Source organism: Lobosporangium transversale (genome assembly GCF_002105155.1).
Source record: "Lobosporangium transversale strain NRRL 3116 chromosome Unknown BCR41scaffold_32, whole genome shotgun sequence".
Classification (NCBI taxonomy): Eukaryota; Fungi; Mortierellomycota; class Mortierellomycetes; order Mortierellales; family Mortierellaceae; genus Lobosporangium; species Lobosporangium transversale.
In genome coordinates this window covers 291,410-309,669 of record NW_019029010.1, presented here as the reverse complement: position 1 = coordinate 309,669, position 18,260 = coordinate 291,410, and the positions used below count along the sequence as shown (strand labels likewise).

General features: G+C 39.8%; 3 protein-coding genes across 3 annotated transcripts; 2 read left to right on the top strand and 1 right to left on the bottom strand.

Moving 5' to 3' along the window:
* Positions 1 to 2,104: 2,104 nt before the first annotated feature.
* On the top strand, positions 2,105 to 3,387 carry BCR41DRAFT_132729 (hypothetical protein). The gene is made up of 4 exons (XM_022019497.1): positions 2,105 to 2,287; positions 2,393 to 2,593; positions 2,700 to 2,836; positions 2,932 to 3,387. Exons 2-4 carry the CDS (start codon positions 2,459 to 2,461, stop codon positions 3,161 to 3,163), a joined length of 504 nt encoding a protein of 167 aa, XP_021879114.1. The 5' UTR covers positions 2,105 to 2,287; positions 2,393 to 2,458; the 3' UTR covers positions 3,164 to 3,387.
* A 3,525-nt stretch (positions 3,388 to 6,912) lies between these two features.
* Positions 6,913 to 7,233, top strand: BCR41DRAFT_398571 (hypothetical protein; the record flags this gene model as incomplete). The annotated part of the gene is made up of 1 exon (XM_022028976.1): positions 6,913 to 7,233. The coding sequence occupies one exon, from the start codon at positions 6,913 to 6,915 to the stop codon at positions 7,231 to 7,233; it is 321 nt and encodes a 106-aa protein (XP_021879113.1).
* A 7,368-nt stretch (positions 7,234 to 14,601) lies between these two features.
* BCR41DRAFT_398568 (hypothetical protein) lies at positions 14,602 to 17,937 on the bottom strand (the record flags this gene model as incomplete). Its single annotated transcript, XM_022028975.1, has 8 exons — positions 14,602 to 14,652; positions 14,812 to 15,267; positions 16,084 to 16,181; positions 16,319 to 16,608; positions 16,700 to 16,801; positions 16,897 to 17,190; positions 17,306 to 17,442; positions 17,725 to 17,937. The coding sequence occupies 8 exons, from the start codon at positions 17,935 to 17,937 to the stop codon at positions 14,602 to 14,604; spliced, it is 1,641 nt and encodes a 546-aa protein (XP_021879112.1).
* Positions 17,938 to 18,260: the final 323 nt, after the last annotated feature.

Genomic DNA, 18,260 nt, shown 5'->3' with positions numbered 1-18,260 from the left:
GAGGGCTTGGGTCTGAGAACAGCGATGCAAACTAGCCATCCCCTTGATCTCCTAGGATTTGAGCTTCATCTATTACCATTCGGAGTTACCTTGAAGAAATGGAATTTGGATATCCAAGTTGAATGAGCTTGGAACGAGTCTGTCCAAATTCTTCCTGGATCAAAGATGTCAAATTAAGCTCCGTATAGGGGAGCTTTTCAAGATTGATAAAGAGTGTATGAAATAGCTCGGCGAAGACATCAACAAACATATGCGGACAACCCTGTAACAGAGCCCAGCTTGTACTTGAGAATGTTTGCCTACAGCCTGCAACCGACGGATAGTGGTTCAGTATGAGAAGGCGAGAGTTGAAAAGAAGGAGTCATTCTTCTTGCAAAGGATATGTTCGCCTTAGTCCAATCTCTTCTTCAGCCTTAATCATTATTGAGGATACAACTAAAGTGAAGTCATTACTAATGGTTAGAAAATACGTGTATTAGACTGATGTTACAAAGTGTCGTGCTTTAGAAATATAGAAAAGTAGTGTCCTATAGAAATTTATAGCAAGTTACATTCTATAAAGATTATAAAAAGTATGGGCAGACAATAAAAAAAAGAGATGATCATCTCTCACCTTCCAAGATTCTTGGCCCACGCATTGAAATAGAACCCCATTCTAGGCAGAGTGTCTATTACGCTACGTATATTCTTTTAATATATTAGGAATGAAAAAAAAAAAAAAAAAAAAAAAAAAATACTTAACATACAGGAGCATTATTAACTTAAAATACACACTCGGATCTAAAAAGAAAGATAGAAAAGAAAAGAGTGGCAAATAAGGGACGTACACGAATGGCTACAGAAACTTAAGTCACTCACCCAGCTAAAATTTAATCATTACTTCCATCATCCACATTTCAAACGATTAATTGAACTTGCTCCTCCTTTTTCAGATAACAATGCTGTCTCCCAGGCGATTACGTTTCTTTTCTAATTAATTGATTGATTGTAATTAAAGCATCTTTCATCTTTCATCTTTTTTTTTTTTTTTTTTTTTTTTTCGTGATTATTACCCTTCTCATTTGGTCATTGAAGCACTCCATGTCATATAAAGTATCGTACATCACTGACGACATTGCGTGTCCGATCAACGCCAGCGTTGGAGTGCTTTCTGAAGTCCCTAAAATTACTCCGTTATACAGTATTTTTTATGGGTCCTAACTCTGTGCGGAGTTTTCGTTATTGCTAGTAGCTCTGCACAGCATGCCGTTGGAGGTGCCAGACATTTCGACACTCATTAGCAGTGACTGTTGGATAGTGCATAGGGTTACTCTGTCTGGAATTTTGGCTCAGCTGAGTTCATACATTTAAGACAAAAGCTATGTGTCCTTTGACGGCAGCGTTAGAGTGCATTCCAAGTGAAGCTCCTAAAGAGATTACTCTGCATCAGTTTTTTTTCTCTTTATGATTCCAACACTGTGTAGAGTTTCGCGCCATTGTTAGAATTTCTACTTAGCATGCGCGTCAGAGGTACTTGGTAATCTGACCTCGCCTAGCAGGGCTTTGTCAGATGCTGACTTTCCTATTTCTGTTTTCATACTAAGGTAGTTCTATCTTACTATAGTCACTTTTGACAATGTCTGAGTAACTAATAAGCTCTACATGGAAATATGTAGATTGCGAAGTATAAGGAACACTGGCGCAACGAGTTCGAAAAATTATCCACAAAAGCCTACTTCCAATCATGCAATGGCCCACAGGACTTCAACTATCCGGGTTTTTAAAATTGGTCTAAAAATCAAAACATGAGCAAAATCAAGGCTCGCCAAGAGTGGAGTATCGCGAGAAAGTATCTTGGTGGTAGTCGTCATCACGGTATTTGAAAAGCTTCTACTAGACTTAATGTTGTTTGGCAAACAGGCCAGGATGCACTGTATGAAAAGGACTTCTTTCTTGAGCAACTGTCCCAAAAGAGATTTAAGAAAAACTATCGGAAGCTACATGATATTATTGACGAAGTGATGACCAAACGGCGACGCAGAGATTATGAAAGCGAGAATGCCTCATTGAACAAGGAGCTCCAATGGTAACTCATTGACTGAGCTTCTTTTGAAAAATACTCAATATTCCCCCGCACCTTCTAAGATGCTTCTGTATGTGCTATTTATAGATGAGGAAAGCGATGACGAGATCGAACTCTTGCTGCTAAAGCAACAAACACAAGCCAAGCAGGTGCAGGATGATTTGTGAGATGAAGAGGAAGATTTGAAAGACACTCAAGTTAACATAAAGGACACAGCTTCACGAAGTATGAATTTGTCCAATGCTCCATAAAGTATGTGCTTTTTTTTTTTTTGGGCTAACACCAACTTATCGCTAATTTATGCATATTCAAAATGATACGGCACCACAGCTTCTGGTGAATTGCTCACTAAAACCGAAGCCAGTGATCGAAGCACAAGCAACCCGAAATTGACTGATGAAGGACCCGATCCAGAGACCGATGCACAGGCGGACAGCGACAATCTCGGAGAGGTGGATGAGGTGGATGAGGAGACTGCTGCACTTAATGAAACAAGCCTTCTGCGATTTAATTAAGGATCCCTATCATCACGTAAGTAAAGTGACAGTAAATGGTGGCTTGTCAATTGCTCATGTTTATGAATAGTGCTTAACCTGCGATCGCGCATTGTGCTTCCTTGTTTATATGTCCTGCTTAGTACGGCCATGATGCGTCGAAGATGATCCTCCTTCCAACGCCAGGTTTATCTTCACTTCTCAGCGAGCTTTATACTCATACGAAACATCTTCTTGGCACTTGGAGCAAGGATGACCTTATTAATCAAAAGCAACTGCTGTGAGTTACCTCCTTGATTTCATGCCTTTGAACCTACAAAAGTCATGTACGCCCATTACACTTTGCTTAACTATTGTAAGCAAATTTTTCTATAGCAATAGTTGGTTCTTTCCTATATCATCAATGCCAATGACAGAGACAACAAGCTCTTCTACCCAGCTTGATGATTTTAAAAAGTTGTGCATTGGAGATTTCATGGCCCCAACGAAACGCCAGCTGGATTTCGTGGATTTAATGCTACATGACTCAGTTTATCCGCACGATGGATATCGATGCTTTAGATATTTGGTCTCTGCGCTACACTATCATGCAAAACTGATTCAATAATTCATTCCCATGTGCATTTCTTTTTTTCATTCCTAGAAACCGTATATGCATACACCACTCATACTTTGGTTTAATAAAGCTCCCGTCTTCTTCTACGTCATAGTGATGCGTTGTGACATTAGCTTGTCTCATTTGAATAGCTAATGACTTTTTTGTTCATGCAGGTCATTGAATCAGTTTCACATGTGGTCTAATATGTTGCCCATGACAACTTTTGGACGTCATTTAATGCCAGTAAAAAAAGGACTTTTCTCTCTTTCCTTTATGAACACTTGCTTCACTCTCTCTTAACTATACCTTCACAAAATATGAGACCCACTCCACAAAGGAAAGTCAACGAAGCCAGGAGGTTAATGATGGGAGGCATGTCTACTAGAGAAACTGCTGCTAGTGTTGGTATATCAATAGCGACGGCCACCAGGATCTATGCACATAATAAGGAGCACATGCCAGTCAATAAAGGCGGTCGACCAAGGAAAGTACCTAGAGGTATCATGCAGTATCTTAAGGTGAACATGAAACGAGGTACACTCAAGTCTGCAGTTGAGGCCACCGTCAGAGCCAACCAGCTCATACCAGCGGCTGTTTCTGAGACCACCGTTAGACGACGGCTCAAGGAGTTAGGATTGACAGCAAAGAGGCGTGTACATAAGCCAGCTTTACTTCGACGGCATATTAAAGCTCGTTTGCATTTTATCAAAAAGTATAAGGAATGGACTCTGGAAGATTGGAAAAAGGTTATTTGGTCAGATGAATCGAAAATAAACCGAATCTGCTCTGATGGCGTGCAGTGGATCTGGGACGACAACCCGGGACGCCTCACTCGCAGGTCGGTGCAAGGCACTGTCAAGTTTGGGGGTGGTAATGTTAAAGTGTGGTCATGATTCTCATGGTACGGACCTGGATACATTGCAAAGATTGACAATAATATGGACGCACAACTTTACATCAAACTACTGCAGGAGGATCTACAGATGTCGCTTGATGACTGGGGCCTAACTAAAAGCGATATCGTCTTTCAGCACGACAATGACTCGAAGCACACGGCGAAGATTGTTAGGAAGTATTTGGAGTCAGTACATCTGACAGAAGAGGAAGGTACACTTCTAGAGTGGCCAGCACAATCCCCTGACCTCAACCCTATTGAACACATGTGGGCAGAATTGGATAGGCGGCTCTCTAGGTATCCGGAGCGAGCTAAGAGCTGTGATGAACTATGGGAGCGAATATCGGTTGAATGGTACAGGATCCCAGTGGACTTCTGCCGCAAACTCATCATAGGTATCCATAAGAGACTCCAAGCTGTCAGTGATGCCCATGGTTGGAATACTATCTATTGATGTAAGGTTATGGCTCACAAAAGTATAAAGATCTTTGGCCACCGAATGAGCACATGTGAAACTGATTCAATGACCTGAATGAACAAAAAAGTCATTAGCTTTCCAAATGAGACAAGCTAATGTCACAACGCATTAAACCAAAGTATGAGTGGTGTATGCATATACGGTTTCTAGGAAAGAAAAAAAGAAATGCACATGGGAATGAATTAATGAATCAGTTTTGCATAATAGTGTATGTAAGTTCATCTTGCCATTTATCTTTTAACTCAGTTTATAACCTTTCTCTCTTGATACTCTTCATTCTGTCCTATCTTCTTTTGTGTATATTTTAGCCCTTAAGCTAAGATGTACAGCAAGTTTGGGAAAAATTAAAATTGGAATAAAATTAAACTGGAATTAAAATAATGGGATTTTAATTAACTTGGGATTGAATTAAACTGGAAAATAATTAAAGTGGGAATAAATTAAAATGGAGATAAATTAAAATGGAGATAAATTAAAGTGGAGATAAATTAAAATGGAATTAAAATAAATCCGAAACTAATTTAAAATGGAATTAAATTAAATCCGAAACTAATTTAAATCCGAAACAAATTTAAAATGGAAGTAAATTGAATCGGACGTAAATTAAATCATACCAACTCAAATTAAATCGGAAATGAATTTTTAATCAGAAGCAAATTACAGTAGACCGCAAAAATGACTACCAATCGCACGCAGGGCTCCTATTCGAGACTCGAATAGGATTCGAATGCACTGTAAAATATTTTTTTCACCCTTTCATTTATGCATTCGAATTTCATTCGGGTCTCGAATAGGAGCCCTGATTGCACGCTTTTTGACATTCATTTACCATGCTCATCTCGTTACATTGAAAAGCCATTGCTGGTGAAGGTTCTCTTGCATTTTAGCATCCCGCCATTGGTGTCATTGAATGACGCCATAGCTCTATAAGAGCCAATTGAATCATGTTCAGTCTAAATGATTACTTTTACCATTTTTATAATGAATAAAAGCTCATCTATATACTAAAGTCGAAATGGTTTCTCCCTTATCGTAATAACTCGTTTCATAGATCTTTGCTCTATTATATGATATATTTCATAGATCTTGCTCTATTATATGATATATTTCATTTCATAGTTTCATAATTCTTGCTCTATGATACGTCCGTCCATAAATCTAAAATAAATTCCATTCCATTCCATTCCATTTCATTTCATTTCATTTCATGTCATTCCATTTTCATTTCATGTCATTCCATTTTCATTTCATGTCATTCCATTTTCATTTCATGTCATTCCATTTTCATGTGCCCTTCAGGAAATGAGCATACATACTTCAATCATCGGACCTCAATCATGTGACCCAATCATCATGTGACCTCAATCATGATTATGAGCGATCATCATGAGAGCGCAACTTTGGGCTTTACATTACAAATAATAACCAACCAGATCTCAATCATCTCAATCATCTCAATCATGATGCATTGAAAAAAAAAAAATAATCAGCCTTCAATCATGGCCTGCTTCTACCATCAGCCATTGAACCATTGATGCATAAAAATAATAATAAGAATTTTATTTTATATAATAATAATAATAATAATATAGTAATAATAATAAAACAACAATTGAGCTCCTTCAAACACTACCTATAAGCCTTGATCATATCATATGCTTTAACCTCAAACATGAATTCCTTCAAGTGTCGATACATTCATGTGGCATGATAAAAATATATGACAGAAACATGACTGTTAGAAAACAAAGAGATTTATTTTTTAACAAATTAATTTTCATAGAGAAACATGGTCTGTGCAATGACAATGACAATGCTCCTGTGAAATGTTTGATATTTCATATGGAACGCGCTTTTTTTCTATAAGAAACCTTCCTTCTCCACTTTAGCTCCTTTTCCCTTACAGACAAATCTAACTTGTGCCATGAGTGCTAAGAAACATGACTATAATTAAGTCAAGAGGACCACTGCATATCGTGTTAGTTTTCTAAAATAATAATGTAGAGAAACACATTTATACATGACCTACGCCCCACGAAATGCTTAACATTTCATTCATATACATTTTCATTTTTTAATAGAAAGACATGGCATGTGTCCAGCAAAATGCTTGACATTCCATAGCTGTTCGTTCTTCAATAGAGAGACATGGCATGCGCCCAGCAAAATGCTTGATATTCCATACGCCTTCGTTTTCTTTAGTTTTCTTTTTTTTTTTTTTTTTTTTTTTTCTCAACTATAAAATAAAGATGAATGAACTGAACATCCACCTACAATACCATAACTCTAGCTCGCTCTGCTACATTTTTACTCAGACCATCTCTCATAAATAATTTACACTTTCACTCAAATCATTCATATATCTCAAACTTTTTACATTTTAACATGGAGAACCACTCTGTAACAAAAGTTTATTCGACTCATTCGACAAGAAGTCAAGCTTTGAAGAGGACTCAAGCCTCATCTTCATCTCCAGCCATCCTAGCAAGAGGCAAAAGAAAGCAAGGAGATGAAGCGAGTTCCTCACCCACCACTATAAAAAAAATCAAGACAGAGAAAAACGAAACCTCTCCTTTTGCCCCTAAGGAAGACCAAAAGGCTCGGCAAGAAGATCCGTATGAACAAGAATGGGAACAAGAGTGGGAAAGACTTGGCGACTTGGATCCATACGAGGTTGAGAGGGCATTCGCATCATTAGAGAAATAAACGATCTCCAGTCTTTTGATAATCGTTGTTACAGTGTTGATGACCTTAAGTCTATATAAAAGACTTTTAATGATAATAATAATTAAAAGGTCCTTCACTAACCTTATATTTGATCTATCCTTTAAACCGTAACACCACAATCTTACATTTTTCGAAAGCGTTGCAGCCAATTAATTTGCTTGTAACAAAGGGAGGATGTAGAAATCAGCCACAAATCAATTCAATCAGCGTTTTAGAATAACAATATTGAGCGAGAATAAGAATGGCTGGGTGTTGAAGGGGGCAACTTAATGAATATTTGAAAAACTAAGAAAAAATAAGGTTATTGCACAAATTTATGCAATAAACGGTTCGAGAGATAGTTGGCATAAAAGTATTGGGTGGAGTAATGGGAAAAAAGCGGTAAATATTATAAGGGATCAAAAAAAAAAAAAAAAAAAAAAAAAAAAAAAAAGCAGTGTTGATCCAAAATCATCATGTTTATTTTCCTTCGACAACTTCTCCATCAAAGTCAAAATATCACTTCATCCTTTATACCCAACATTTCCTTAGAAAACTCCTCTATTAAAACCAAAATATCATGTCATCCTCTTTACCCACTACAAATGTCACACCCTGTCGTAGTTGCGGGCGCACCGATCACAAAAGATCTTCGAATACAGCATGCCCGAACTATCGGTATGTCCAAACAAACTCCATTTTATTGCTAAGCCATACAATATGATACTAAATATTGTATGTGGTATAAACGTTTACGCACTTACAAGCTTATTATCACTACTATTTTCTTCTATATATTATTATCATATTGTACTATATATATCATTATGTACATAATAATAATACCATACACCGACCCCAGATTAGCAAATAAACCATGCAAATGCGGGAGCATTTTGCACTCAAGGAGTACACATAGTTCATGTCCTCTCAATCCAAAGAACATTCAAATCCGAGCCACTCTGCCTGAAAATAGGTAGTTAGATGAGATGGCTGAATAAATCTTAATATATATGAATAATATGAGTATATATATATTAATATATATTAAAAGACTATGACTATTGGATACTAACTACGTCTTTTGGTAAAATCATGGATATAGGGCTGCTGTACCGGCAGATCAATCTTCAGAAGCCCTAAATGTCCGCGAAGATATGCAACGCCGGGATCGAGCTTCCCGTCAAGAGGCAGAAACTGAGACTGATTTCCGGTAAGTACTTATTATTTTCTAAGGGCAATTTTCAATAAGGTACAAAAAAAAAAAAAAAAAAAAAAAAAAAAAAATTATCAGCTTTATTTTATTTCATTCATAAATGTATATTTCAGCACCCCTCCCTATAGACACAGAGCCAGAATCAATTCAAGAGGCATCGCTTATGTCACAATAGATGAATTTCGTGAAGAGATGGTGACTGGCAACAGCATCGATCCTGTCTCACACAGGCTTACGATTAATGAAATGACCCAATGCAGGCACTGTAAGGCGTTCTTATGGCTTGAAGAGCGTCTTAAAGCCTCCACCATCCATGAACCAGAGTTCTCGCTCTGCTGTAAGAATAACAAAATCAGGCTCCCTAAACTTCGTCCAATTCCTCAGCTACTTAACCTCATTAGTGGCAACTCTGAGGAAAGCCGCCACTTCCAGTCCCACATCAGAAAGTACAACTCTTCACTTTCGTATGTTTCGATGGGCGCCAACTACGACCATGAACTTGCGGATGCTAAAAGTGGTGTATATACATTCCGGATCAACGGAACGGTGGTTCACAAGATCGGGTCTTTGTTACCTCCAGACAATCAGCCAGCAAAATTTGCACAGATCTACTTCCTCGACCCTAATGAACAGGCTATCCGTCGGAGAGAAATATTTGATAACGATCTAAGGATAGACCTCTTAAGAAGAATTCAGCAGTGGTTGGAAGATTGCAGAAATCCGTTCGCTCAGCACTACAAAAACCATCCGCGAGCGTGAGGGCGGCCATGCAGTCCTTGAGAAGAGCTTTGTTTTAAAAAGTGACCGAAGTCGCCGACAATATGATCTACCCTCCTCTTTTGAGATTGCTGCTTTGCTCCCTGGCGAAGAAAACGCGACCGATCCCAGAGATATTATTGTCGAGAGTAAGGGCACAGGGTTGAAAAGAATCTTTGAAACACAAGATGCCTACGATCCCTTGGCATACGTTCTTCTTCATCCCCAGGGCGATCTTGGCTGGACCTATAATTGTTACCACCGACATGGGCAAGACGCTGACGCTGACAAGAGGATATCTGCACGTGAGTTCTATTCTTATCGATTGCAAGCACAACCAATGAGCGACACAGATAACCGTTGCTACTTTTGGATGTTTGGTCGTCTCAGCCATCAATATTGCGTCGACCAAGAGTGCAAAATTATGAGCGATCGACTTCGATATATAGAAATGCATCAAGTAAAGCTTCGTGCAGATCTTTATAAGGGCATCGTTGATGCAGTCCACGATAATAATGTATCATCAGCGTCTAACATTGGCAAAAGTATCATCCTACCTTCTTCCATTACTGGAGGACCTCGTGATATGCAACAGCGATTCCAAGACTCAATGGCTATGACTCAACATGTAGCTAGGCCGGATCTATTTATTACCTTCACTTGCAATCCACAATGGCCAGAGATTCAACATGAAATTGCAAGACAGGGGTATGCTGGACAGACCCCAAATGATCGTCCCGATCTGTTGGATAGGATATTCAAGGTCAAGCTCGAGGCTCTTATGCATGACCTTACTGAAAAATATGTCCTTGGAAAAGTTATCGGATACTGTCTTGCAACCGAATTCCAAAAGCGAGGACTACCACACGCTCATATCCTACTGACCCTAGACGAAGAAGATAAGCCACGTACAGCTCAGGATATTGACAACATCGTTTGCGCTGAGATCCCTGACCCGCTTAGACACCCTAATTTGTACAAAACTATGATGACGACAATGATCCATGGCCCTTGCGGTCCTGGAATCAAATCTCCCTGTATGGAGTCCAATGTCTGCACCAAGAAATACCCACGGCAACTCTTAGCGGAGTCAGTTCTAAGAGAAGATGGCTATCCGTTCTATAGGCGACGTGATACCGGGGCACATATGGTCCGCCGCAATAATATCGACTTCGCTGTCGATAATCATTGGGTTGTGCCATACAATCCTTATTTATTAACGAAGTACAACGCTCATATAAATGTCGAGATTTGTTCTTCAATCACATCAGTAAAGTATTTGTACAAGTATGTGCACAAGGGACAAGATCGTGCAAGGGTGACTGTAGTTGGAGGAAATGATCAAGAGCAGCAGCAGCAGCAGCAGCAGCAGCAGTTACAGTCTCACGATGAGATCAAGGAATACTGGGATGCACGCTATATCTCTGCTTGTGAATCAATATGGAGGATCTTTGCGTTCAAGATGTTTGATCTGTCACACACAGTCATACGTCTTCAAGTCCACCTCGAGGGCCATCAAAATGTTATTTTTAGTGAAGACGACAACCTCGCCGCACTGCTTGACGAGCGAAATACCAATAGTCAGCTCATGGGATGGTTTGCTCTGAATAGGAGAGATCCTGATGCAAATGAGTATACATACCCTCAGATACCCTTGCATTACAGATGGGAAGCTAAAAAAGGTCAGGCACCAATATGGATACCAAGAATACATGACAGGCAGGACAAGACGGTAACCCGAATGTATGTTGTTCATCCTAAAGACCGTGAGCTTTTCTCTCTCAGAATCTTGCTTTTGCACAAAAAGGGAGCAAAAAGCTTTGAGTGTCTCCGCAAAGTGGATGATAGGCTCTTTGGCACCTTTAGGGAAGCTGCTGTAGCGCTTGGTTATATGCAAGACGACAGCGAATGGCGAGACTGCCTTCGAGAAGCATGCCAGTTTCAATTCCCTAAAAGACTGCGTCATCTTTTCTCAATGCTCCTTTACCATTGCAACATTTCTCAACCTCGTGGTCTATGGGATGAATTTGCTTCGGCCCTTTCTGAGGACAAGCTTCATACTCTACGTCAGTCTATTAGGGATGATGATGATAATAATGATGGTGATATCCACAGGTACGACGACTTCCTCCGCCAGAGAGCTGAGAAACAAGCCCTCTATGAGATCGACAATATATTAAAAGGGATGGATTCCAGTCTAGCTGACTTTCCAGAGATGCCACAAGAGATTGAGGATTTGCACCTACAAAACAGCAATGATCTAGAAGAGACTTTTGACCAACTTGCAACCCGAGCCCAGACCAATATTATTAAGTTTAATCAGGATCAGCTGGCTGCTTTTCTTGAGATTAAAAGAGCTGTCGGAAAAGGCAAGGATACAAAGCGATTGTTTTTCATCGATGGACCCGGAGGAACAGGAAAGACCTTTCTCTTTAATACAGCAATTGATTATATCCGTGGCATCTTAAGAAAGCAAGTCATTGTGGTAGCTTCCTCAGCAATAGCTGCATTAATCTTAAATTCGGGAAGCACTGCCCACTCTGCTTTCAAGGTCCCTATCCCTATCTACCCGAACTCGACCTGCAACATCAAGCACGGGCAAGTTATCGCAAAAAGGATCATAGAAACAGATGTGATTTTTTGGGACGAAGCTGCTATGCAGCATCGCCATGTTTGTGAGGCTGTTGATAAGACTATAAGAGATCTCACAAAGGTTGATGCGCCATTTGGCGGAAAAATTGTGGTCTTTGGAGGGGATTTCCGTCAAGTGCTTCCTGTTGTAAGAAATGGGTCAAGAGGAGATATTGTGCACGCTTGCTTGAAGAAATCAACATTCTGGAGAGATGTGAAAACGCTAAGACTCACCATAAACATGAGAATTTTACAATGCTCCTCAAATCCAGAGGCTCAAGGCTTCATTGATTACTTGCTTCGAGTAGGAAATGGAACAGAGTCTACAAGGCAGATTGGGCCAGAGAACGACTACATCAAGCTGCCTGAACAGTGTATTCTTAGCTCTACGCAGCCTGACCCTAATAACTCTGATGAAAAGCACCTCATTGCGGAGATATACCCATACTTGCAGGCTCATCCTAATCCCTCACTAAGTTACTGGGAAGGGCGCGCTATTCTATCTACACTTAATGAGGATGTCAACAAGCTCAACAATTTGGCAACAGAGATATTTTCAAGTCATACCGTTCCAAAGGTCTATCATGGGCAAGATTCCATCCCTGATATTGACGACCCAGTAGCAGCAACATACACTGTGGAATTTCTTAATTCTTTAAATCCTCCCGGAATGCCTCCCAGTATACTGCAATTAAAGATCGGTCAGCCCATCATTCTCATAAGGAACCTGAGCCCAAAGGAAGGTCTCTGTAACGGTACGCGTCTCATTGTGCATAAACTTGGAAACAAAGTCATCGAAGCTGAAATAATGACGGGAATATTCAAAGGAGCGATCCATTACATCCCTCGAATCAATATCAATGCAACTGATGATGGATCGTCTCCAGTCATATTCCAGCGGCGCCAATTCCCTTTGAAACCTGCCTTCGCCATGACCATCAATAAGGCTCAAGGGCAAACTCTTCAGAATGTTGGCATATACCTCCCACGGTCTGTTTTTAGTCATGGCCAGCTCTATGTGGCTCTTTCTCGCTGTACAGACCCCAAGCATTTGAAGGTACTTATCAAAGGTGATTCAAGGGATCTTTGTAAATACACGCGAAATATTGTGTACCAAGAAGTCCTTCAAGATTGAAAAAAAAAAAAAAAAAAAAAGTCGCTGACATCTTCAGTCCCTGCCGCCCCTCTGTCTCTGGTCCCTACTATCCCTGTCTCTGTTGTTCCTACTGTGCCTATGCCTTGCTGTTCCCACGATATCTATATCTCCAGCTCTTACTACCCTTGCTCTATCTGTATCCATCATCACGACTCGGCCGAAATGTTATTTATTGTATATAGCTGTAAGACCAGTGTAAATTAGTGTACATGTTGTATGATCAGTGTAAATTAGCGTATCTGTATTTTAGTATATCTTTGTAATAGTAGAAGTGTATTTGTACATCTCTGTAGAGTAAACGTCATCTGTGATACCAGTTTTTGTAATTGAAAATTTAGATTCTTCCATCTTTTCCTCTTTTTTTTTTTTTCTTTTCAAAAATTCACACACACACACAAAAAAAAAGTTCACACACACTCCTCATTCGCTCTCACACACGTACATTCATACATTATGTCTTCCACCTCCACCATTACCAAGACTTCCAAGCCTGCCAAGACTGCCAAAAGTTCTCAAGGTCGTCAGACGATCTCTGTAAAAGTACCTGTGTTGACCCCAAATACCAGTGAAGTAAGTTTCTATTTAACTTTGAGTCTTGGGTATCAACAGAGAATCAGAGTTATAATTGACTAACACTAAGGAGAATTTGGTATCGTTCTTTTAGACAATACTTTCGCCCTCATCCTCCTCAATCGACCAATTCCCTCCTGCTTCCCAGGTAAAGGCAGCCTCTATCATAGTCATATGGTTGTACGTGAAGACTAGACAAAGTAATAATTTTTTTTTTTTTTTTTTTTTTTTTTTCAATCAGTCATGTGATGATGATAGCCTTGATACAATTCCCCAATCTCAAAAGCGTTCGCTTAATTGGGACGACGACGACCAGGAACAACACGACGATCAAAACAAGCGGCGCCGCCAGACCCCCCCCAGAAACCTATCTCCCACGCACTCTTCTTCCCCTCACCAGAGTCCTCTACAGCCATCTTCCCCTTGCCAGAGCTTCCTAAAGCCATCTTCCCCACGCCAAAAATCCCCACATCCTCCTCGCTCTCGCTCTCGCTCTCCCCTTCACTCTCGACCGCTCTCTCCTACACGCCCCGTCCATCAATCAGATCGGGAAGATCAACTCTCTGTTCATTCGCTTTCACTTGAAGAAACAGTAAGCACGCCGAGAGGCACCGATGCTACCGCCCCGTGGGCTGCCCAAAACCTTCGTTTCCATGCCGCTTTATATGATCTATTGAAAAAGCGAGCCGACGCAGAAACTCTTTTGTTTGAAGAACAACAAAATGTCAATAAAAAAAAAAGACTTTAATATTTAATACCTAATAAATAAAAAAGAAACCTTTGTGTCAAAAACGTTCAATTTTATTGGAACCCCAACGAGGGTAAATGAGCCTCACGAGGCAAAGCCTAGACTGGAGCGACCGTGAGCGAAGCCACGGGTCGCCCGTCTAGTATTTCGTCTAAATGCATATTAGATCTCACGTACATATGTACACGTACAAAAGGATATTAATTTAACACTCCTAGTCTATATAATATAAATTTCAGCATGTCTTATTTTCCAGGGATTAAGACAAAAGGTGTTTTTATTAAACTACTATTACAAGTCTTTTATAGGCTCAGGACTATATACTGTAGCAACAACCAACAACTGAAAGTTTTTATTAATATAACATATGCTTTTCGTTTTTTTTCTTATTTCTATGTTTCTACATTTCTATTGCATTTTTGCGCGTCGTTCTGTCAGCGCCTGATGGTATTGCTCAGAATATCGAGTTAATTGCTCGATCTGAAATTGGGCTTGGGTCACTGCTTCTCGTGTTTCCAGGTCATTGAGCGTCTGCCTCGCCCTTTTTCGGTCTCCCTCTTCCGCCTCAGGGTCCAACATTCTCTTGTACTGTTTCACGATGGCTTGTGAAAAGAATCGGAGTTCTTTCTTTCGCACCGTAAGGAGAGATCTACTCGACCAGCGTTCATCTGTTTCTGAATCTACTAGGGATGGAAGCTCTTGCTCTAGAAAGTGGACTTTTTTGTCAGGATTTGATGGAAAGCTTTCCTCCGCTAATGACTTTGCACCTTGATTGTTTCCAATCTTTGCAGGGCCCGCTTCTAACGATGGATCTGCCTCTAACGATGGATCTGTCTCTGCTTCTGAGGATAGGCCTGCCTCTGATGATGGATCTGTCTCTGCTTCTGAGGATGGGCCTGCCTCTGATGATGGACAAGCACTTGATAAAGGCGCACCAAGCGGTTTGTCCAGTTCATTCTGAATGGGAGTGTTTTTTGTTTTTATTTGGTGTGGTAGGGATTTTGCTGCCATTTGAGTGAGTTAATGTTTTGATTGTTGGGGGTGTTGAGGGTTGCAAATTATCTTTTTATACTTTTCTTTCTTGCCGCTACTAAACTGCGACTCCCTTCATGCCACTTTTCCCGGCGCAAACAAAGCGTCTCTAATGATGCGCCGAATATTATGCATAACAATACCTCTTTGCTTGCGATGCAAACAGAGAGCCTCTGTTATGGCAAGGCGCAACTCAAATCATGCATCACAATGTTTCTCTTTTTGCGACGCAAACAAAAACCCCTTGTTATGGCTAGGATGCGACGCATATCATGCATTACAATGCCCCACTTTTTGTGGAGCAAAAAAACTACACATTTCATTGTTACAATGTTCAAGTTTTAAATTGGATAAAATAACCTCAATTCAAAAAATTATTCATTGGATCAGCCTTCATTCTTGATTAAACTTTGATTCAAAGGTTGTATTTTAAAAATATATTCTATTTATCTTGCCCATGCTGTTTATTATACTTCATTCATTGAATTGCTGGAAGTCAGGCTACAACTTGCATCCATCATTGAACGGGACTTTGTTGGGGGAAATATTGTAAATTGTCCTAAAGACTTTGGCTGGCATATAATCGAACGACGATATGCCGTGGCTTTCTTGTTTTCATGCCTAAACTTCATCTTCCGAGCATCTCTCACAAAGCTTTCCAAGTATTTCTATTAAAGCATTGATGGTATTCGTAATGAGAACTTGAATGATATTTTCTTCTGTAATATAACATTGACCTACCGAGTAATTCCATAATGCAGCAATCGTCTCGCCTTTGCCCAAAAGGAACTCGCTCCATGACGTGTTGCAGTGGGGCAACACGAGGGCATGGTCTGTCACTAAATCACAGACAAAGACATCCTCCATGCGCTTCAAGCAGAAAACAGTTGCTGTCCATCCTATCACAAATTGATTGATGAGAAGGTGGATGATGATGGATATATTTCCGTAAATAAAAGTCTATCATGTTACTTACCATGAACATCCATTGCTAATAAATGCGAATCTTCCCAGGACCATCCAATCTTGTCCTCCAAATGCAGCATCATGGAATGGTTGATCAATAAATTTTTTCTGAACTGGCAATCAAGCTTCTGTTGAGAAGTGGAGCACTTCTTGAACTCACTATTGTTCAGTTCTAAATCATCTTCAATTCGTAACTGTAGATCGACCTTCTTCCCGTAAACTGAGGTGGTGGTTTCCGTGTTCAGTTCTTCTCCGAGGATCTCGCTCTGGTATCTGGATGCTTTGCTAACAAGCTCCCCACTAATAAATATATTTTGAGTGTAATATCAGTATATTTCCTCCAAGCCATAGTAACTATCTTCATGGGATCCGCCAATTGTCACTCCCCTACCTTTCAAAATTCAGGTTATGGCCAGTGAAACAACTTAGAACAAACTCCCAAATGGAAACAACCTTGGATTCTGACATCGACGAGCTCGGCTTTCTCAACGCCCTAGTGTTATTCAAAAAACATTGTTAAGTCCTTCGCCTTTCGCCTAAGTAGAACTATATCCATAAATGGTTTAGTCATCTCTGAAACCAACTTACAGGTAATAAACTGCAGAAAAAATTGCCTTGCGGATCCCACCATGGATCTCAGTCTTCACTACCATCAACTCATTCATCTTATCTGAAAGTCGATTTAAATTTATAACTCCATCTTCTTCAGTCACTTCAGCTGCTTTTTTTAGCTCCTCCATTGCCTCTTCTAGTCCATCAATTTTACTGGGATCGGAGAAATCTAGTTGTACGCATTTCTCTCGAATCTCGTTCAATAGGCCTATATCAAAGTAAATCTGAGGATCCTGCATTCTTGCGTTTATAATTCCGGAAAGTGCAACACTACGTATGTTCACATAATAGAACCATGTTTGGCAAATTGACCTTTGTGGCAATATTAAAAATAAAATAAAATAAAATAAAATAAAATAAAATAAAAAATATTTAGCAAACATACCATACATCAAGCTCGACCACTCTTGACAGCTGTTCCTTTTGAGACAGACGAGCGTAGACAAAGTCATAAATATTAACATGCAGTTTGCTCAGATGGTCTGTAGACCTAACGATGGTGCTTTGAGGCTGTCCTTTCACCTACCAACACAACTAAAGATTAAAATGTGTTTTCATCCCATATCTCAATACATCTTGTTTTAACGAGGCGAGAAAAATACCTTAGCTCTCAAATGATACAGGAAGGAAAGCCATGGCTCGGCGAATCTCGAGACCCTCCCCTCTGTCCCATCCCCCTTCCGTTTCGAAGACTTTTCTCCAGTAGCTTCCCACGCGCTTCGCATGTGCTCTAGCTGTATCATTGAATTACTTAATGGTACTACTTTTTAGATTGCAAGGAATGTCAACATTCATTTCACTAACCTTCACTTCAACGACCAGCTTCTCAGCGATATCCTTTTGCTCCACAGGCGAAGCTGAATCTTTCAATATTGCACGAAGAGAAGACTGATACAACTTCAGATGCTTCTCTGGTGGCTCAGAAGGATTATTTTTTACTGAGTACGAGATAAACATGGCCAAGTCTGACCAGTGTTCGACTGAGCATTCCATAAAGAACTGTGAACGGCGAGCCATGATGTGGTGCTTTGAAAAATGAAAAGGAATGGATGCGATGAGATATGGTTTTAATTTAAAAATTTAAAATAATGGGAAAGTTTTTTTTTAAAGATGGCATTTGGTAGTGCCCTAAATTTATATTGCTTTTTTTATGCCGCTTGTAGAGTATTGGAGCAGTAGATTATTCAATTTCAATTCAACCATTTAAGAAAGCTTATGGAGTCCTCGCCAAAAAGTCATAAACTGGATATATTTTACAATACTCAATTTGAATTAAAAATTTGAAAAATAAAAATTTACGTACGAAGACAAAAATGCATATATTTTTTGAATAGAAGGAA